We start from the raw sequence: 22,017 nt of genomic DNA, 5'->3' as shown, positions 1-22,017 counted from the left end.
TTTAATGTGCTTGTTTATGTCAGACTAACTTGCTGGAGCTCAGATCATTGATGGTGGTGGTCATCTTGTCGTGAAGCTCTTCATCAAACTTAGTCTTCTGTGATTTATTCCTACAAGGACAGTAGACACAGATCACAGAGACAAAAACTCACTTGGACCCATGAAGTAACACACACACACAATGCACATGTCTAAATGTGCATGTGCACTGTGGGATAGAAAAGATGTTTATAGCTGTTGTCATGCTGTTATTGAGTTATATTTGACTGCAGCCAGTACAAGGGAAGCTTCGGTGAATATGTGTGAAGTTCATAGTTCTAAATGACTTGACTAGTTTTGTAGTTACAGTTTTTTTTCGATTGCTAAACGACAGTGAGCACAACTGGAGCTACATGTGCAAAACTCTAACTACAGTCTGCACAGCAGCAGTTCATGTGGACCAAACTCTAGTTCGTTTTTCAGTGCTTGAACACAGTTTTCAAAACTCTACACACTTATCCCATGACTTTAACCACAACCTGCACAACACTGTGGATTTACAGCACTTTGTTCAAATGCTAACACACTGCTGTCAAAACTGTGAACCACACATTCAAAACAGAATAGATTTCAGCCTTGTGCCTTTCAAACACTACTGATTGCAATTTCAGCTGAAAGGCTCAATTATTTGTTCGAATTACAGTATGTACTTTTAGTTTCTACCTTTTTTTCTCATTACTGTAATTCCATAAATTACTACAGACTATTGAAGCAAACTGCTCATTTTCATTTACCTTAAAGAATTGTTATGTTCTAAAAATTTAAATAAATCATGTGAAAGAATGTCTCTCTTTGAAGAAATTACTTTGTATGAAGTCACTGAAATTGTTCAAACTGTAAAGATGAAAAGTTAGTATTTTCTGTTTTGGTGTTTGATGCTAGTGTTTTTACTCTCAGTGTGTTCTGAGTGACAGTGTGTGTTATCTCAGTGAGGGTTGTGCATAGTGTTTGTCTGCATGAGCCTGTTTTGAGCCATGTGTTAAGAGTTGTGTTGCTTGGAATGAGTTTTGCAGGTGATGTGAACTGTTTAGCTCAGGTGACTGTTGGTAGTGCAGACTGTAGTTAGAGTTTTGCACATGTAGCTCCAGTTGTGCTCACTGTCGTTTAGCAATCGAAAAAAACTGTAATAATTTGTTTAGTTAAGGGATCTAAATAGATAATAAGTTCTAATGTAGTTTTGTTGAGAATTAAGTGTGTGTGTACCTGGTATTCCCTACATTATGGGGACCAAATGCCCCCACAAGGATATTAATACCAGTAAATTTTGACATTATGGGGACTTTTTTTGTCCCCATGAGGAAAAGAGCTTATAAATCATACTAAATGAAGTGTTATGAAAATGTGATAATGCAGAGAGTTTTCTGTGATGGGTATGTTTAGGGGTAGGTTTAGTAGGTTAGTGTAGGTGGATAGAATATATAGTTTATACAGTATAAAAATCATTACATCTATGGGAAGTCCCAATAAAACATGGAAACCAGTGTGTGTGTGTGTGTGTGTGTGTGTGTGTTTGTGTGTGTGTTTGTGTGTGTGTGTTTGTGTGTGAGAGCCGTGGCAGACAGAATGCCTTGTGTTAGTTTAAACCCTGACAGAGTCCCCTTGCAATGGTCCTCAGCACTTCTCAGAAAGGAAAATGCTGTTTCCTTTCTCTCTCTTTGCAAGCAGAAACGCATGCTTGTCTAAACCAAAAGTGCACTGTAGGCTGGAAACACACCACTGAGGGAGTGCAGCTATGGTCATGCTAACCATATGACCAGTTAAAAGTGGCTCACTGAGCATTTGCATTGTTAGTGTTGAAACTAAAGGCCCCATAGAGCTTGCTGAGCCAGTATGGCTCCACTCACTTATATGTGCACAAGGGAGGGGCAGGTAAAGAGAAGGGCTCCTCAAGAGACTCATCAAAACTGTCAGAGAGCAACAGTGAGAAAGACAACTTCAACATCACTGCTTCAGTCAGCAAGACAAAACCAGACTCAAGACATACTAAAGTGGACATTTATAAAAAGCTTTTGAATGGCCCTTAGGCCATAGACCTTGTTTTTTCCAACTGAGATACACACAAGACAGACCAATATATGACGCAAACAACACTCACCTCTCTGTAATTTTGGTCGTTACTGATCTAAGAGGGATGTCCTAAAGAGAGAGACAAACGTGAACATCTGCTTTGCACCTCTCTGTGTGTAAATAATGTAGGAATTGACCTCACAACACCCATTACTTAACCATGGCCACTGCTTTTGAAGGATTAAAGCATGTTTTGAAGCACGGATTAATTGCAAAGTTTAAAACATCATAGAGTGAAATTTTATCGTCTCCTTGCACTTGAACGGATGCATACACACAAAATTATGTCAAAATGCCCGTCTTGGTTAGTATTCACGTAAACACAGTCAGTTATACACATTCGGCACAGTTTTAAGTGTACATTAACAGTTGAGAAAGAATCATTATATTGGATACGTGCATTCTGCCTTAAAGTGACAGCAGGATAAAATACCTGCTGCTGTTTGTCATTAATGTTAATCAAACAACAAAAGACAGCTTTAACAAAGATGAATCTATATTTAATAGATTAAATCAGTGAACACTGTGCAGTGTACTTACTTTATTTGTAACTTTGTTATATTGTATTCGGTTGCACTTTATTTTAAGGTGTCATCGTTACAGTGTAATTATATATTTAAGTACTAAGTAAAATTAAGCAACTACATGTACTTACTATAGTGTTAGGGTTAGGCATAGGGTTTGGTTGAGGGTTAGTTGCATGTAATTATGCATATTTTACTGTTATTACTATGGTAAGTACATGTAACATATGTAACAAGGACACTGTAAAATAAAGTGTTACCTTGAATTCATCTATGCTTGTAATTAGTGTATTTGTTCTTGGGTTTTTTTAAACTGATAACTAACTTTTTGCTAATCCAAAAAATTATCCGATCCGTGACTCAAAAACCATAATATGATCTGAACTGTGAGATTTGTGATCTGTTGCACCACAAATAACTTTCTCTGTCTGTTAAACAAAATTATGTTGCAATTATGTCACTTATGTACCTGATGATTCTGCAATAAATTAATAAATACTATACAGTTTATAACCGTGAAAAAAACCCCTCAAAAAACCCCCCAGAAAACAAGATTTTGTATCAGGTTATGTTGCACTAAATATAATGGTACAAGATGAGAAAATGACAAGGGGAAATCTATCCAAATGTCAAAAAGTAAGACAGTTGATGTCATAAATATTGACATTAATGCACAAGAGTAGTGTGATGCTTTCTGCAGATGCAAACAGACGTTCATTTAAAATAGGCAAGTTTAGTTCTTCATGCAATCTACAGCAGAATCTGATACAACACGTATTTTTCAAAATTACTGTCTTGTATTGAGAATGGAATGAACAAAACTCTATTCACTAGCCTCTGTGGATACCTAGTTTTTAAATCATGTAAAATAACAACACAATAATGCTGGGATTTTGCCAAAAAAAGTTTGTCACAGAAAGTCTAGTAATATCGCATCTACAACGGACATGAAGGGCGCGGTGCGACAAAAGAACCCATTATAATCAGTGATGTTGTATACACTGGATGTGGCGTTTCGCGACATGACAAATCCCCAAAAGTAAACCGATGCCTCGTTCTATTTATGACGTACTCCAAGCACTCGTGATATTTCTCATAGGAAGAACAAATGGATTTGCTTTGTCACATCCAGTGTTGACAGCTTCTAGCTGTTGCAAAGTGATGCGACTCCTAAACTGTCACGTCCGGTGTAGACACGGTTTAAGCTTAATGGTCAAACTGGCGGATAACAACAAGGCTTATCAGCGCAGCGATTTGTTTGGTATTTAGGCTGTCAGTCATTTATCTGTTGTGAGGTCAATTCTCATTTTTGTGTGATCTATTCCTTTAACGTCTGTATCTCTGACCTTGCAGCGACCCTTTCCATTGACCATAGCATCTGTGCAGAATTCCTCTCGGCTCTGCAGATGGGCAAACGGTTTGACGGCCCCCCATGACTCCAGGAAGCGTGTCATACGCACAGATGCTCTCATCTTCAAACCGTCACTCACACGAGGCTTAGTGACACTGGGGGCCATCAGTGATGGATCTTTTGACTTAACACACAAACATAAACAACACACCAACATATTCAGATTCATATACAGTAACAAATATATGGCAGACAGACATACACTTCTAATGTTTGAGTTAAAGTCTCTACCCGAGGGTCTATGACCAAATAAGTTTTGATGCTGAGCTCTTTAAGGTAGGGGTCTCTCAAGTGACCATTCCCCTCCTCCACCTCATACGCTTTGTTCAAGTGCTTCAGAGTCGCCTCTGTGATGTGAACTCGTCTGATGGAGAAAAAATAAGTAGCATCTTATGAAGAAGGCCTGAGGTATGACATTACGATACAGACAGTATTCTGTGTGCAACTTTTATCAATTATCATTTGATAAGTGATTTTATTGTTCATACCCTGGTAATCCACCTGACTCCATATGATTTGCTAAGGTGACATCATGTGACCACACATCAAACTGCCACTTCCGTAAGCCAATCACACCACAGAGGACGTTTCCAGAGTGTACACCTACTCGCATGTTAATATCCACACCTGTTGCCTCGCGCACCTGCCTGCAAGTGATGATTAGAAAAATAATCAGCCATTCATCTGCCAAATATCTTGGCCAGTGCTAGAAAGAAACACTATAAGGATAAATGCTGTGCTAATGATGACGTGAACATATATTTTACATATTTTATAAACATATAGACTTACTTGATGGCTTCACACATGTCCAGGCCCATTTTAACACAGTTTTTGGCATGATTTGGCAGGGAAACGGGGAGGCCAGACACACAGTAATAACAGTCACCAAGAATTTTTATTCGCATGCACTCATTCTCCTAAAGGGGAAAAAACACAAGCACACACAAGGACACCTATTATGTACAATTCAGAGCACAAGTATCTAATTTACCAATTGATCAATTAAATGTTTGTTTAGGAACCAAACTGATTGATAATCAGATTGAATTATATTAAATGAAATTAAATTATGTTATATACAGTATATATTAAGTTATACACAGTACCATTCTTAAATTTGAGGTCAGTTAATTTTTTTTAAAATAAATTAATACTTTTATTTGTTGCAATTTATTTTACAGTGCACTTTCAATGAAAGTACTGAATACAAAGTACCAAGAAAGTACTGAATAATATAAGGTAAATGTATGGGTTAAGATTAGGTTTAGGGGTAGATTCAGGACTAGTACCAAGTTATTACCCAGTTTTTTGTAATTACTACAATAAGTATACAGTATGTACATGCGAAACAGGACTGTAAAATAAAGTGCTACCTTTTTATTTAGCAAGGATGCCTTAAGTTGATCAAAAGTGACAGAAAGATATTTATAATGTTACAAAGGATTTCTATTAAAAAAAATGCTGTTGTTTTGTACTTAACGGTGCATTGTGTAATATTTAGGAGGATCTGTTGACAGAAATGCAATATCATATACATAACTATGTTTTCAGTGGTGTATAAAGACCTTACATAATGAACCGTTATGTTTTTATTACCTTAGAATGAGCCATTTCTATCTACATACACCGCGGGTCCCCTTACATTGAAATGCGCCGGCATGTTTCTACAGTAGCACTAAACGGACAAACGCGTTTCGTTACTATGTTATTCTTCATGCAAAGAAGCTAGCTAAAGTGAGCAAATAAAACACTGACACAATGATGAACAAGTAGCAATAATATTCACAATAACATATCGTTTTACTGAATAATCAAGTAAACCTAATTTCTTATTTTATCTTTGCTTAACTGGCTACTCTCTGCTGTCTTAGACGACGATATCTTTTCCTGTCGGTCACCGTAACTTCTGTTGATTGCAATTCGCAACCTCACCACTAGATGCCGCTAAAAATTACACAGTGCACCTTTAAAGAATACTGAAAAAATGTTAAGAATGTTAAACATTTTACAAAAATATTAAGCAGCACAACTGTTCTCTTACGAGAGGTTCTCTCGTACTGCGTAATATCTTACACTAGGGGAAAACCTCTTTTCCATGAGATATTGAAGCCAAAAATTATTCCTAATTTTTAATTAATGTAAAACGCGTTGCGGCAGCATGCAGACATAGGCAAGGCGGCTCTCGTGCCTATTGGCTGTCCTGCGGCAACTGCAGCAGCCTATCGAGAGAGGCCCTTGGTGACGTCAGATCCAATGGGGGCGCTTCGTGCCCACTACGTCACCTCCCGCCAAAGCGGGCGTGGCCTGGGCCTATAAATATAGCTCGATGGGCTGATATAATCTGATTTTTCATCTCTTCAGCGAAGCTCACGCATCGCTGGATCCGGAGTGAAGAAGCCGCGCAGTCTGAGAAAAGCCTTCTGCGGGACGAGCCTCTGCATCTGAAGCCACTGGCCTTCATCCCGCCGCCTTCAGTCGCCGTACCTGCTACACTTTCCGGCGTTATATCCTTTTTACTCTGCATAGTGTGTGTGTTCGCCGCCGCGACTCTGCCCGCAAGTCGTCAGGGAAACGGGCCAGCATCGAGTCGGAACTGATGCGTCTGCTCTTACAGGTCGTGGAGAGCCTCGGCCTTGAGTGGGAGGCGCCCGCGCGCAATCGGCTGGACGGATGTTTCCTGCAAAAGGACCGCGTGCCACCGCATTCTAGGCCCGCGACTATTCTTCCTGAGCTCCACGAAGAAGTTGCGAAGTCCTGGAACGCCCCCTTTTCAGACAGAGTGCGCACCTCTGTCTCAGCAGCATTCTCCATGGTGGACGGTGCGAAAGACAGAGGATACCTATCTCTTCCTCCAGTGGAAGAAGCTGTAGCGGCCCATCTTTGCCCGCCCTCTGCTGGACGGTGAGCTAAGACGGCGTTACCTTCCAAAGCTTGCCGTACTACTTCCGCCATGCACACCCGCGCTTATTCCACCGTGTCGGCATTGCATTCGATGGCCATACTGCAGATACTCCAGGCTGACCTTCTCCGAAAAATGGATGAGGAAGGCCGGAAGCTATCAGTGTGCCGGATTTAAGGAGCGCTACGGACCTGGCTCTTCGCGCTGCGAAATCCGCTGCACAGGCCATTGGGCGGACCATGGCTTCTCTCACCGTCGCTGAGAGACACCTTTGGCTGACGCTAACTGAGATGCCGGACTCGGAGCGCTCTGTGTTCCTCGACGCGCCCATCTCCCCAGCTGACCTCTTTGGATCATCCGTCAAGGATTCCGCGGATAGATTCGCCGAGGTTCAGAAGACGTCACAGGCTATGAAGCACTTCCTCCCGAAGCGCTCTAGCTCCGCAGCAGATCGCTCAAAACAGCCGTCTGCTCGAAGCTCCCAGCCACAGCCTCTGCCCGCCGCCGCCGCTTCACAGCGCCATCAAGCCCGGGACCAGAGACCACGCTCTCGCTCTGCCGGCAGCCGCCGCTTCACAGCGCCGTCAAGCCCGGGACCAGAGACCACGCTCTCGCTCTGCCGGCCGCCGCCCTCCTCCGCGTAGGCCCCGGCCGAAGATTGAGATAAAGCCTAAGTCTTCCTAGCCTTCCTAGGAAAACGACGGTGTTCAGGTCTCGCCGCGGCCAGACTTCCACCAAAAATTTTTCGCTCGTTCAGTTCCAGAAAATGCGACTGTTCCAGTGTATTCTGCAGTAAACAAGCCGGTACCACAGCCCGCTTGCCTGCACACAAACGCCGTTTTTACGGCGACCCAGATGAATCACATAAAGAGTGTAATTTCTGGTGTTCCGGCCAAGGCCGATGGAGTTATGAGTGTAATAAAAATGCCCACAGCTCAGTGTTCATTTGTACACACAAACACAGCCCGCCACAGTACAGGGCTCGCACAAATAAAATCGACTCATGTCGATTGTGCATTAAATGTAGTGAATGTGCCCACAACCCAGTGCCCACAAACACTACACACTGCATGTCCCACGGTTTCTGTAAAAACAAAACCAACACACATACAGTCAGCTCAGGCCGACGGTGTTTTCAATGCAGCAAATGTGCCCGCTCACATTCACTCACAAACATGTTAAGCCCCACAGGGCTCGCCCTGCTCGCTCTCTCTCAGCAAACTGCTAGAAGGGAAACAAGCGCGGCCAGGCTGCCCGCCACGATTGGCGCGCCCCCCGCCTCAAACGCTGCAAGCACAGTGTTTACGTTACAGCACACCAAAGCTCTCCTGTCGCCACTACGTTGCGGCCAGAGCCTAGATCTCATTCTACCCCTAGCTATTCATGCAAATGCTTGGGCAAAGCTTCCCGGGGTATCAGAATGGGTGCTGAACATTATAAAAAGAGGCTATTCGCTGCAGTTCGCTCGATGTCCCCGCCGCTACATGGCGCGGGTCGAAACTACGGTAAAAACCGAAGTAGCCCATCTACTTCGAGCCGAAATAGTGAAGCTATTGAGCAAAGGGGCAATAGAGCCTTTATCTCAAGCTCAGAGCGAAGGGGGGCCTAGACAGCAGATATTTTCTGGTACCAAAAAAAGACGGGGGTCTCAGACCCATTCTAGATCTAAGACAGCTGAACAAAGTGCTTGTGAAACGCCAGTTCAGAATGCTCACAACCAGGAATATCCTCGCGCAGATTTGCCAAGGGGACTGGTTTATGTCAATAGATCTGAAGGACGCGTATTTCCAAATACAAATAGCGTCCCGTCACAGGCGATTCTTGAGATTCGCCTTCGAGGGCCAGGCATATCAATACACAGTCCTACCGTTCGGCCTGTCCCTAGCATTTACAATGTGCATGGACGCGGCTCTCGCACCCCTGAAACTTCGGGGCATGCGAGTTTTGAACTACTTGGACGATTGGTTGATTCTAGCTCGATCAAGCGCGACGTGTATGGAATTTGGGCCAAATGACTCGAAAGTCATACTCAAACCAAGACACGGATACGTGCCTAATACCTCAACACACCGTTCAGGGCTCAGGTTATTTCCCTGTCTGCCCTGCAGGTTTACAACGAGGAAAAGGACGCGAGCTTCCTTTGCCCAGTCAGGGCATTAAGAGCTTTTGTGTCTCGCTCGTCTGTTTTCAGACAGACTGAGCAGCTCTTCGTTTCATTCAGCGGACATGCTAAGGGACTAGCCGCATCGAAACAGAGCCTATCCAGATGGATAGTTGATGCCATAGCGTTGGCATACACGTCTAAAGGCTTGAAGTGTCCTTTAGGTGTTAGAGCGCACTCCACAAGAGGCATGGCCTCGTCGTGGGCTTGGTATAGCGGGATTACCTTGCAGGATATCTGTATGGCGGCAGGCTGGGCCTCCCCGTCTACATTTATAAGGTTTTATAACCTAGAGGCTAAACTACTTTCGGTCTAAAATCAGTATTGTCTGCCCCGTTGCTTCAGCTCAGAATACTACAACCGCTTGAGCACCGCTCGCTGATCGATAAAATTACTCCATGGGCAAAAGTAAGACCCATACTGTTACACAGTTCAGGCCGAACATTTTCACCCTGACTGTGTGGAACACTGTTAATGTGATTAGCTCCCTTAGGACGCTAACTTATTGGGAATGACGCTTCTAGCCTCTCTTCTCACTCTTTGTGAGTCCCTGGCAATTATGCATTATATGAGCCCCGGGCACCTGCCCTTGGGACTTTGGTGTTGGTTCCCAGCACGCACAGTGTTTTACACTGTGTTCCCCTAGCGTAAGATATTACGCAGTACGAGAGAACCTCTCGTAAGCGAACATACTCTGTTACTAACGTAACCTCGGTTCTCTCTAAAAGAGGGAACGAGTACTGCGTATCTTTGCCGTGCCTGCAACACGCTCTGGTTTGCTTCGGCGATGAAAAACCAGATTATATCAGCCCATCGAGCTATATTTATAAGCCCAGACCACGCCCGCTTTGGCGGGAGATGACGTAGTGGGCGCGAAGCGCCCCCATTGGATCTGACGTCACCAAGGGCCTCTCTCGATAGGCTGCTGCAGTTGCCTCAGGACAGCCAATAGGCACGCGAGCCGCCTTGCCTATGTCTGCATGCTGCCGCAACGCGTTTTACATTAATTCAAAATTAATGATAATTTTTGCCTTCAATATCTCGTGGAAAAGAGGTTTTCCCCTAGCGTAAGATATTACTCAGTACTTCTAGAGAGAACCGAGGTTACATTAGTAACCGAGTACGTTTTCAACATTGATAATAATAATAAAAAAACAGCACCAAATCAGTATATTAGAATACATTTTGAAGGATCATGTGACACTTAAGACTAGAGTAATGATGCTGAAAATTCAGCTTTGCCATCACAGGAACAAATTATATTTTAAAATATATATATATATTCAATAAATATATTCAAATATAAAACACGTTTTAAAACAAATAATATTTCACAGTATTACAGTTGTACTGTATTTTGATCAAATAAATGCAGCATTGGTGAGCATAAGAGCATAATTATATTATATTATACACATATTTAATCATACTTACTTTTGCAATCTGGTCAAATTTCCCAAAAAGTTCATTCAGCATGATCACAAGCTCCTTAGGAGAACAGTCACTGGCCAGACGTGTGAAACCCACAATGTCAGCATATAGGATGCTAACAGAAAACAAGGGGAAGACAAAAAGAGACAATCTTATTGTCACCATTATATTCAGTTTAGCTTAAGTTTCATTTTCATGGACTCTTATTATGTTTCTCTGTTGCTGTCTGCCTTTGATCCTGTTTACATGTCATTCAACAGTTGTCATGGTTATTCTTTATGTTCCTAATTAGCAGCACACCTGTTTGTATTTGAGTTCGTCACATTGTGTATTTAAGTTCTTCTGTTTGTGTTTGCACGCTGTGTCGCATCTATGTGTATTATCTGAGTTAAAATTGTTTTAATTAAAAAACGCTTCTATTTGAAACTTCTTCATCGTTGTGTTTTAGTATTTAGTTTTGGAAATAAAAAAAAGGGAGAAACAAATATGCTTGCTAGTTTGAATCTCATGTCATATCAAATTGGAAGCGAAAACATTTAGAAGTTGATGTGACTTGTGCCGAGTCCTTTTTAATGACGAGAAAAGCAGCAGCTCAGTGTCAGCTGTCTGAACGCCCTGAAAAGAATAAAAACTTCATAAACACGGCTCATGGAAATGAACCTTTAAGACCCAGCTGTTCTCAATGCTGACTACAAGACCAAACACACACACACACACACACACAATCCATGTCATCACACTCCTAATGAACAAGTTCAAAAAGAGAGTGGACCCCATAAATCTCGGCAGGTGAACAGCTCTCTATTGTTTGCTCACACACAGGTGAGTCAATCTGTGTTTTATCTGAGCAGCTGTAAGCCGTCCGTCTATCTAAATATAAACGGCTGCCTGAGAACCAAGCATTGTGAGCTTGGACAAAAACATTAATAGATGCCTGTCCACTCTTGGGGTTGATGGGAAATAAAACTAATTAAATGAGTGGCCTCATGATGAGCACTCTGAGAGTTAGGTCTAACAGACTGACCATTCATTCACTATCAGGACTTGATTAATGAGGAATTGCAAAATTAGAGAATGGAAACAGAACAACGCACAAATGCCTCTTGTATGAATTGTAAGACAGCATTGATGAGTAAAAGCACATGATGTTTTACCTGACATTCTCATGTCTCTTCACGTAGAGACTGTGGAAGTTGTTGTCCCGGACCATACGCTGCTGTTCCTCTTTATCTTTACACTTGCAGCGCTCCATTATGGCCAACTTCATCTTCATGGAGATGTACACAGGAAGGACTGACTGTAAAAGGTTTTCCTACAGCACAAACACACACATTTAAAGATAACACCCGTAATATATCATACATTGAGTTTACTGTTAAAGTCTGTTTAATTTCTATTTGTAACAGATTAAGAGTCACCAGGCTGAGATCTGGACTATGGGAAGATAATGGGAAACTGTATCATTGAGAAGAAGAAAGCATTGTCTTCACTGTGTATTGTAAGGTCACTATTACCCCGTGTTCTATGTTGTCTTTAGGGTTCACCATTAGGACATTGTTCCTGAGCTTTACTATAATGTCCATGTATAGTTAGGGAGGTTAACAGCCTGCCATTAAACTCTACCCTGCTTTTCAGTGTTCTCTTTATGTGATGTCACTTCCTCAACAACAGTCATAACAAACTGAGAAACAACAATTCCTTTGATTGTAAAAGGACACAAGAAGTTTAATTAAGAACAGGATAAACTTATACCTCCTTGATTAAATTTTTAATGTGCAAAATATAACCTTCAGCTGTCAAATTTGAAGATGAATGAAGCAAGGGTTAGTTCACACAAAAATGAAAATACTGTCATCATTTACTCACCCTCATGTTGTTCCAAACTTGAAAGACTTTCGTTCATCTTGAGAACACAAATGAAGATATTTTTAATAAAATCTGAGAGATTTCTGTCCCTCCATAGACAGCAAAGCAACTGACACTTTGGCGCTTCAAAAAGTTCATAAAGAGATAGTAAACGTAATCGATATTAATTGACCAGTTTAGTCCAAATTTTCTGAAGAGACTTGATCGCTTTATATGATTTATATATAACAGATTTAATTTAGGCTTTTATTTACCTACAAACATTCATCAGCAAACTTAAACAGAAGCTCAACCGAACCTGCTAGACGCACGAAAAACACACATCATTGGTTCTTGTGGAACAAATCTTAGGGATTTGAAACGACATGAGGGCGAATAAATGATGACAGTATTTTCATTTTTGGGTGAACTAACCTTTTAAATAAAATCATTAAAAAGTTTTTCAAGAGAAAATTCCCAAAGTGAATATTAAAAGTTTAAAAATAAATAAATAATAAAGTGGAGGTTAAGCCTTATGTAGACTGAATACCTGTGCAGAATGAAGAGAAATTCAAAGTTTGAAGGATCTCAGTCTTGCATAGTTCAATTACTTGGGCAGTTTGAAGAGAGATTTGTATATTGAAAGCTGTGGTTGCTATAGTGTTGCTAAGCAGTGGCCAAGGTGTTTTGAGTGGTTGCTAGGACCGATAATGGGTGTTTGCTAGGGTGTTCTGTCAGCTAAGGCCAAACTGTCAGTCCAATCTACTACAAAATATATGACAACTCAAGACAGACCAGACTGAAGGACTGTGCTAAGTTAGATGGACTTAAAGGGACAGTTCACCCAAAAATGAAAATTGCGTCATTAATTACTCACCCTCATGTCGCTTATCTATGGAACACAAATGATCTGATAGATTTCTGTCCCTCCGTTGACAGCTACGCAACTACCACTTTGACGCTTCAAAATGTAAAACTAATCCATATTAATTGAGCGGTATAGTCCAAATTTTCAGAAGAGACAATCTTTTTTATGATGAACAGACTGGATTTAGGCCTTTACTCACATATAAATATCCGAAACTACCGAACCTGCTAGACGCTCGACTCGCCACGAGAACAAACCTCATTGGTTTTACGGAAGCTCAAAAGTGCTGTGTAACCTCACTGATTCTCGCACGTCAAACGAACATGCTTGAGCTTCTGTTTACCACAACTGATGTGCGAAGTGATGAATGTTTATATGTAAATAAAAGCCTAAATTAAATCTGTATATATAACCATCATATAAAGCGAATGAGTCTCTTCAAAAAAATTTGACTAAACCGCTCGATTCATATGGATTACTTTTACGATCTCTTTATGGACTTTTTGAAGGGTCAAAGTGGTAGTTGTGTAGCTGTCAATGGAGGGACAGAAATCTCTCAGATTTAAATAAAAATACCTTCATTTGTGTTCTGAAGATGAACGAAGGTCTTACGGGTTTGGAACGACATGAGGGTGAGTAAATAATGACAGAATTTTCCTTTTTGGGTGAACTAACCCTTTAAGCTCAAAGGGCATTCGTACAGTGTGTGTGACGTAAGCATAGTTTGTACATACTTTACATGTGCAGCCAGGCTTTTCTAACCACGCATACGTTTTACGCTCAGCTCACACAAGCGCCTTGATTTTTTTTTTGCACTTATTATTTGGTCCACAAGCTGGCAACACTGGCTGGGCCGTTGTTTTACAGATAAACAGTTGAGATGGAACAACAACTACTGGACAAGGCAATAACAACAGACACCCATGTTGATGAGCGTTTGGCTGAGGGGGTTAATAAGAGATACCAGGCCAGCAACTCTATTTTAAAGAAGTACAAAAACATAACTTGTGGAGAAAAATAACGCTAACACTGGGCAAAGATGAAACTTTCTTGCAAGCATATGTTGACCGCCTGTAAAAACGAGGCATAAATTGTATCAAGATATCATGGGCGATGTGTACTTGAACATGTATATTTACATACAACATAATTTGTATTTGTTTCTTCTATGTGTTTTCTCTGGCTGTGTCTGTGATGTTGAGTTATATGTGCACCTGCTGTCTCTTCTCAATCTCCAGTTTCATGCGAATGCCGAGGCATCGAAGAGTGTCCTGAAATGTCTGCCTGAGAGCTTTCTCCATCAGAATCTTATGAAAAGCCCCAACCATACTTCCACAAATAAACACCACAGAATTTGACAGCAACTAGAGAGAGAGAGAGAGAGAGGGTGACTTTGAGGTGTTACATCCTTTTCAGCTTCTTTACATACAGATTTGCTGAAGGTTTCCTTTTAACCAATCCTATTGTGGATTTCCTTTTACCTGATTGGTGATGAGGTGTTTGGGGTGGAAACTGAACACTGTGAGGTGCACCGAAAGAACAATGATGTGAGACAGAGAGGAGATGATACTCAGGGTTACAGCATAGCTCATCTGAAATGGCAGCATGGTGTAGACTGTAATGATGATGAAGAGGAAGAAGGGCACCTGGAGAAAACAAGATGAAGAGTGCAACATCAACATTTATTTAAGATTGACCAGTATTAAATTACCGATTTATATGATTTAATACATGACAGTGAACACATAAGAAAGTTATTGCTGTGAAAAGTACTCTTGTCATGTGAAGTCTCTGTAAAATATTATGTGTTACCTGGTCCCATGGTTGTATTTCCATTTTGTTTTCTGTGCTGAAAATAAAGGTGAAGCCCATTGTGAGGTGTGTGGCCCACACGGCGAGACCAAGCAAAGTTCTCCATCTTTGAGAGAGGGTGTCTGTACACACTAATATAAACACAGCCAGGAACAAACACAATGCTCCTCCCACAACTCCCACAAATACACCATGGTCCCGTGCATCCTGAAACACATACACATATGGAGAGAGCAAGGTGTTAAGGGTAAACACACATATCACATAAGACAGCTCATTCAAAAGGGTTAGGGAAAAGTAGTGTGTTTGTTGGAGTGGGTGTATGAGCTGCAGTGCATAAGCTTCCAAAAAAAAAAAAAATCTGTTCAAAAGAAATTGTTAATCCTCTCTCTAGAAAAAAAGTAAAACTTGCAGTTTTTCTTAGAAACATTAGTTTTGCACATTAGTTGTCATGGAGTCATTAAGGGACTATTGCTTCCCACTCTATTCCTTCTTTCTTATCCCCTAAAGGCAGAAAAACACAAACATAAATACACAGGAGCCAAAAATCCTTAAAAAGCTCCAGAGATCACTTAAATCCATCTGTCACAGAGCTAACACCAGTTTAAAACCAGACACCATCTGAGTGAGCAATAATAGCTGAAACACAATTATGACGAAAAATAAAAGTTAATTCCAGTCCTCAAATTTGATGTTTGCATATTCCAGACAGGCTGTGCATTTGTGGTGGGGATGTTTTAGTTACTCTTTCGGCAGATTACATGATTACGTCAGTAGATACCGGCAAGTGACTGTCTTAAAGGGTTGGTTCACCCAAAAATGAAAATTATGTCATTAATGACTTGTTATTTTTGGACCAAAATGTATTTTCGATGCTTCAAAACATTCTAACTAACCCACTGATGTCACATGGACTACTTTGATGATGTCTTTATTTCCTTTCTGGACAAGGACAGTATACCGTACATACATTTTCAATGGAGGGGCAGAAAGCTCTCGGACTAAATCTAAAATATCTTAAACTGTGTTCCGAAGATGAACGGAGGTCTTACGGGCTTGGAACGAGTCATTAATGACATAATTTTCATTTTTGGGTAAACCAACCCTTTAATCATTTGAATCCTGCAATCAACCAATTCATTCAAACACATGAATGAAACAAGTGACTTATGACTGAGGCATTTAATCATTCACTTAGCAAACAAAGCCCTGTTTACACGAGTGTGTTTTCGTTTTAAAATGCATAACTTTTGCTACGGTTGCCTGAGATACGGTTTTGTGTGGATATATATGAAGACTTCAGATGCAAAAGCCTCTAAGTCCATCTAAAGTTTTTGTTTAATATTAACATTTTTATCAGGCTCCTATGTATAGGTACCCAAGTACCGGCATTTCTGAATGGGCTGAGGCTGGGATTTAGTGAGTTTGAAATTAAAGTATTTGATGAGCGTATACTATGTGCGGAGAGCATTCACTCAATATTATTATCTAATTTTTGACAGAGGAAATGTTTTTTAGCACAAAATCAGCAGATTAGACTGATTTCTGAAGGATCATGTCACACAGCACAGCAGTAATGACACGAGAGTAATTGATTAAATAAATGCAGCCCTTGTGAGAATTTTTTAAAACTCTTATAAACTCCAAACTTCAAACAGTAATATAATTAAAAAACACATACATTACATATATAGAGTTGGATTATTAAAATGATTAAATGACACTATCAGACTACAAGTCACTACCTGTGTGGGCAAATCACAGCACTAGATCGACCCAGCCACTTCTCCGCCCACCAATATACACACTCACTGCATTGAGTCCTCCACTCATGTTCACCCATTTGATTTAACCACTCTGTATTACCACTGAGATACTTAACTTTCAAACAGAGCAGAAATACATACCTCAGTCCACAAGCATTCAGAAACTTACACACCCACACATACTGCCATCATCCTATGGGCTTTGTGAAGGTTTAAATAAATAGTAAAACAAAATACACACACATGCCCACACACAGAGAGCAACACTGGTTGTAATTCTGTTCCTCCCACGGCCGGTTGGTGTAGAGAGAGGAGGTTACAGAAGTTCGCACAGATGGTATAGTGCTTATCTGCTAAAGAGATGAACAACAGCAGTGCAAAAGGAGCGTTCACGGCCCCTCTTCACATCCAGCTGACTCCAGAGAAAGTATATGTGATAATGTGCCAAAGGAACCAGAGAGAGAGAGACTATCATACAATGTGCTACATATTCCCCAAATAAAAGCAATTCTAAAGGACTTGGCATAAACTGGCAATTATTACAATTAAAACACTCAATTTCCTGTCACGGATAATGCCAGTTCACATCTCCATTCTGATAATCAGGCCTCAAATTACGCAACTACTGAGAATCAGCACCTCAGTCGCCGCAGGATTATGTAAGCGAGGCTGCTTCAATCATCAGATACCGTCTGAACAACAAGGACAAACCTGATCCATGTTGAATACTGACTTAGCTGTGTACTTCCTAATTTTAAGCGAGTGGGCATTTGACTTTAGAGAAGGGTTCGAGGGCTACCATCCAGCAGTTTAGCTCCAACCCTAATCAAACACGCCTGATCCAGCTAATCAAGGTGTCCATGGTATAACAAGGTAAGTGTGTTGGAGCAGGGTTGGAACTTAAGTCTGCAGGAAGATAGCCCTCCAGGAGCAGGGTTGGCTACCCCTACTTAAGAGAGTGGAAGGATGTATACCAGGGGTTGGCAAGTTCGGTCCTAGAGAGCCACTGTCCTGCAGAGTTTATAGCACATAACTCTGCATGAATATCTATTGGTGTATACTGTACACCCCTGGTGTATACTGTATGAGTGCATTTGCATGAATGTGGCATCTCACCAGTTTCAGGCTGAAGAAGAGCACTAGCAGTGTGGCACAAGTTAAGCAATAACCCTATTCAAACACACCTGAACAAGCTAATCAATGTCTTCAGGATTACTAAGGCCTTGTCCACATCTTTTTCTCTCCGGTTTGGCCTTCTGTCCACACTGAGATGGCGTTTTTTTATAATGAAAATGAAGCTTTTTGAAAACGCTCTCCAAAGTGTATAAATTAGTGTGGACTGTCAAAACTGAGGTATTTAAAAACGATGACGTAAGTTTAGTCATGTAACGCATATTGTACCAATAGATATTCATGTTTATACTGGTATTGTGCTTGTTATGTGCTATTCACTTTCACACTGTTGCTAAAATATTTTACTTTGCACACTCTTCATATCACAGTCCAGCAAAGATGACCGAAAATTTACTCAAATTTGCTGTCCTGCGGCAATGCATGAGAGAAGTTACGTTTTAGACCAAACATATGGTGACTGATTGCGACCTGGATGCATCAGTGAATGGTGAGATATTTTGGTAAATAAAGTTATCCTGTTAGAAGAATTGTGCGTTAACTTTATTATTTATTTTTCTGTCTGTATCATCGCAGTGAGCTTTTGTGAGGTTTTAAGTGTTTTCAGGCGTTTTCCAAAAGTTTCTCATCCACACTGAAACATCTGAAAACGCCTGAAAACGCTAGTGTGGGCAGAGAGTGTTTTTAAATGAAAACGCCGTTTTCAAATGTATCCAGATTAATGTAGACATAGCCTACGGATATAGGCAGGTGAGGGTTTTTTCAGAATTGCAGCCAAACTCTGCAGGACAATGGTTCTCTAGGACCAAACTTGCCTACCCCTGGTGTATACTGTATGAGTGCATTTGCATGAATGTGGCATCTCACCAGTTTCAGGCTGAAGAAGAGCACTAGCAGTGTGGCACAAGTGAGCATGCTCAGTCCCAGCAACAGAACGAATGGCTGGTATTGGCTAATGCCAGAAAATTTCCTGTACAGTGCTTCCTGTTTCAACTTCTGCTCATTCAGCAAGTACTTCCCTTTTGCTGGCATACTGACCAACGGCAGTGCAGAGGCTGAATAATACTGGCCTATCAGAGCAGAGCGATGAGATGCCACAGAAATACACCTCCTCCCATCCAGCAGAGTGCGGCTATGCTGAAATTCCCATAGAAACCACGTGAGAGTGTGTGGGAGGTCATTCCAGTGCAGAACACTTCAGCTCGACCCTCCACAGCACCATTCTGTGCATGTCCTTTATGATCCTTCTTTTTGTACTTTTCCCGTCACTCTGGTGCCTCCTGGTCCTGTTGGAGAGGGCTTCAGGGTGCCACTGTGTGTGTAAGTTGGATGAAAGGCGATGCAATGCAATTACGGATTCTTCCAGAGTCCATAAATTCCTGTCACACACAGAAAATAGAGAGAGTAATTTGTTAGATATACTACAATGTTTACACTAATATGACACCTACTATAGTCATTCTGACTAACTTGAAAGCAAATAAACATTGAAATTAAGGAGCTTTTCATTTGGAAACTAACTTGGTTTTGTTTCAAAAGCTGCCGAATCATGCATCAAGTTTAAAGAGCACACTTTCAGGTCAACTCCTTAGATCTCTGTAAACACTGCTCTGTTCAGTCATTCTGTGCCTGTGAAAAGGCTTTTGGGTAGAGTTCAACATTTGTGTGGATTCAGTTCTCTCTTCATTACTGAGCCTAATGCAGATGGCCGCTGTCCATGGCATCCTCGGCCAAACCTCAGCTACACCTAGACTGAGACGAGCCGAGCTTTACAAAGAAAAACACCGGACACAGATTATGTGAACTCTGTCCTCAGTCAGTGTAGGCAGTTGTTTAATGCTTGTAAGTGGTACACTATTTTATGCTGACAATAAAGAAATTATATCTTAACATTAAAATAGACACTTCATATTTCTGAAAGCGGAAAGCAACAAGATTCTGTCAGCAGCACAGCACAACAGTTAGGTAAAATACATACTGTACAAACTGCACTGTACATAAACTGCATTTGTTTTAAAGTAATTAATACTTTTATTTAGCAAGTGTGAATTAAATTAATAAAAAGTGACAGTAAAGAAATGTGTAATGTTACAAAAGATTTCCATTTCAAATAATTGCTATTTTTTGTTAACTTTATATTAATAAAAGAATCCTAACAAAAAATCATTCCAGTTTCCATAAAAATATAGCGACTGTTTTCAACAAAAAATAAGAAATAATAAGAAAGAAATGTACCTTGAGCAGAAAATTAACATATTAGACTGATTTCTGAAGGATCATGTGACACTGAAGACTGGAGTAATGATGCTGAAAATTCAGCTTTCATCACAGGAATAGATTACATTTTAAAATATATATAAATATAAAACAGTTATATTAAATTGTATTTATATTTCACAATATTACAGTTTATACTGCAATTATTATCAAATAAGCCTTGGTGAGCATAAGAGGCTAGTGAAAAACAGATACACTAGTTGACCTCCTTTATCGACTATTTGGTTGTTGGACATATAGTTGATCAGTTCATCGTCGTGATCATCATGACCCAGCCCTGATCTGAATGTGCCGGAAAACAATCTGCATCACTACATCCTCATTCAGGTGGAGGAAACAGTCCGGAGAGGAAGAAGAGCAGAAGAGTCTTTGTAAATAAACTGCATCCAAAGGTTGCTCATTGCAGGTTATTATTGTTTGAGGAGGGCCACCAAACGATCATGGAAGCGTAAGCAACAGCTTCACATCTGAATGCACACACACCATGAAACACACTAAGCCATCAAGAGTGTTTCAAATGATGCTAAACCCGGCTGTGCTGACGTATTGCTGACAACATCGATCACTGATAATAGCACTGAAAAATAAATAAATTCTCATTTCCTGTAAATTCATTGGATTACCAAAGAAGTATTAGAAATATCCTCTAACACTATTAAAAAAGCTGAAAGTCAAAGAACAGAAGCACAGAAAACAGCAGAGAGAGAGAGAGAGAGAGAGAGAGAGAGAGAGAGAGAGAGAGAGAGAGAGAGAGAGAGAGAGAGAGAGAGAGAGAGAGAGAGAGAGAGAGAGAGAGAGAGAGAGAGAGAGAGAGAGAGAGAGAGAGAGAGAGAGAGAGAAGGAGAGCTGGGATGCTCCACGATTTTCTCTTTGTTGAGGGTCATTAAAGACCTGAATGACATGACCGTGTCACTCTCTCACTCTCCCAGACAAATGCACCCAAGCCAACAAGTGGCCTTTATATTCCCAAACTAAAGTTACCATGGCAAAGGAACAATCCAACTGGGCAATAACCGAAAGAAAGACAGGGAGAGGGTGGGAGAGACAGAAGGAATGAGAGTGAATAGTCTCTCCATGCGGAAACAGGGAGGGTCAAATCCTCCTGGCTGCTGCTGTAGATCCTGCAGAGCACAGTGAAGAGTGGTGAAGCTCTGAACCTACACAATGATCTGATGCTTAACATGACGCAAGCACAGCACAGGGTTCCTACAGATACTGTCAAATTAAACTGTCAGATACTTTTCAAGCACTACTTGTTTGGTTCAAGGACTACAATCAGAGATCGCACTTATCAAATATCTTTATCTTACAAATTTAAATAAAATAAAAAAGTAAATAGATGAATAAGGGTATACTAATAAAACACAATGGTACAAAAAAAGTGCAGCACATGCAAAGTATGCAATGACTGTGGGAAAAATAACAAAGCCTTGAACTTTCATTGCATAGAAGAGCAAATAGAACATTGTATGATGATTCTTATTAAAAGATGAAATAACAGAAGAAATCTAATTATTTCATTGTAAATAATTACAAAGTAATTACATTGCAATCTAATCTAACTGCAATCCAATCTTTTAAGGAATAGTTTGTTGTTGTTGTTGTTTTACTCAAATTACAGATATAAGGTATACAAAATACAACAGCTTACGACCATTCTTGAAAAAAACGCTGATTCATTCTGGAACAAAGCAAAGTTGTAAAAACAGTACATTATTTGAACACCTTATAAGGCGCAACCGACAAGCAAAGCGGCCCCTGGTTAAAGCTGAATCTGACGTGT

General features: G+C 40.6%; 1 protein-coding gene across 1 annotated transcript in view; it reads right to left on the bottom strand.

Moving 5' to 3' along the window:
• adcy7 (adenylate cyclase 7) overlaps window positions 1-22,017 on the bottom strand; it is a 69,679-nt gene that overhangs the window by 23,492 nt on the left and 24,170 nt on the right. Inside the window, exons 2-13 of the mRNA XM_056233838.1 lie at window positions 18,825-19,336; window positions 15,061-15,267; window positions 14,730-14,894; window positions 14,463-14,612; window positions 11,690-11,847; window positions 10,539-10,650; window positions 4,834-4,961; window positions 4,530-4,688; window positions 4,273-4,405; window positions 3,977-4,165; window positions 2,135-2,175; window positions 30-110 (exon numbers count right to left, since the gene is read on the bottom strand). Of these exons, the coding sequence (XP_056089813.1) occupies window positions 30-110; window positions 2,135-2,175; window positions 3,977-4,165; window positions 4,273-4,405; window positions 4,530-4,688; window positions 4,834-4,961; window positions 10,539-10,650; window positions 11,690-11,847; window positions 14,463-14,612; window positions 14,730-14,894; window positions 15,061-15,267; window positions 18,825-18,989 (1,688 nt within the window). The 5' untranslated portion in view covers window positions 18,990-19,336. The remainder of the gene's footprint in view (window positions 1-29; window positions 111-2,134; window positions 2,176-3,976; window positions 4,166-4,272; window positions 4,406-4,529; window positions 4,689-4,833; window positions 4,962-10,538; window positions 10,651-11,689; window positions 11,848-14,462; window positions 14,613-14,729; window positions 14,895-15,060; window positions 15,268-18,824; window positions 19,337-22,017) is intronic.

This window comes from Rhinichthys klamathensis, unplaced genomic scaffold (assembly GCF_029890125.1).
Source record: "Rhinichthys klamathensis goyatoka isolate OS25496 unplaced genomic scaffold, OSU_Roscu_1.1 h1tg000378l_1, whole genome shotgun sequence".
NCBI lineage: Eukaryota > Metazoa > Chordata > Actinopteri > Cypriniformes > Leuciscidae > Rhinichthys > Rhinichthys klamathensis.
Note: the sequence above shows the minus strand (reverse complement) of the source record. Positions and strands in the feature narration are given on the sequence as shown.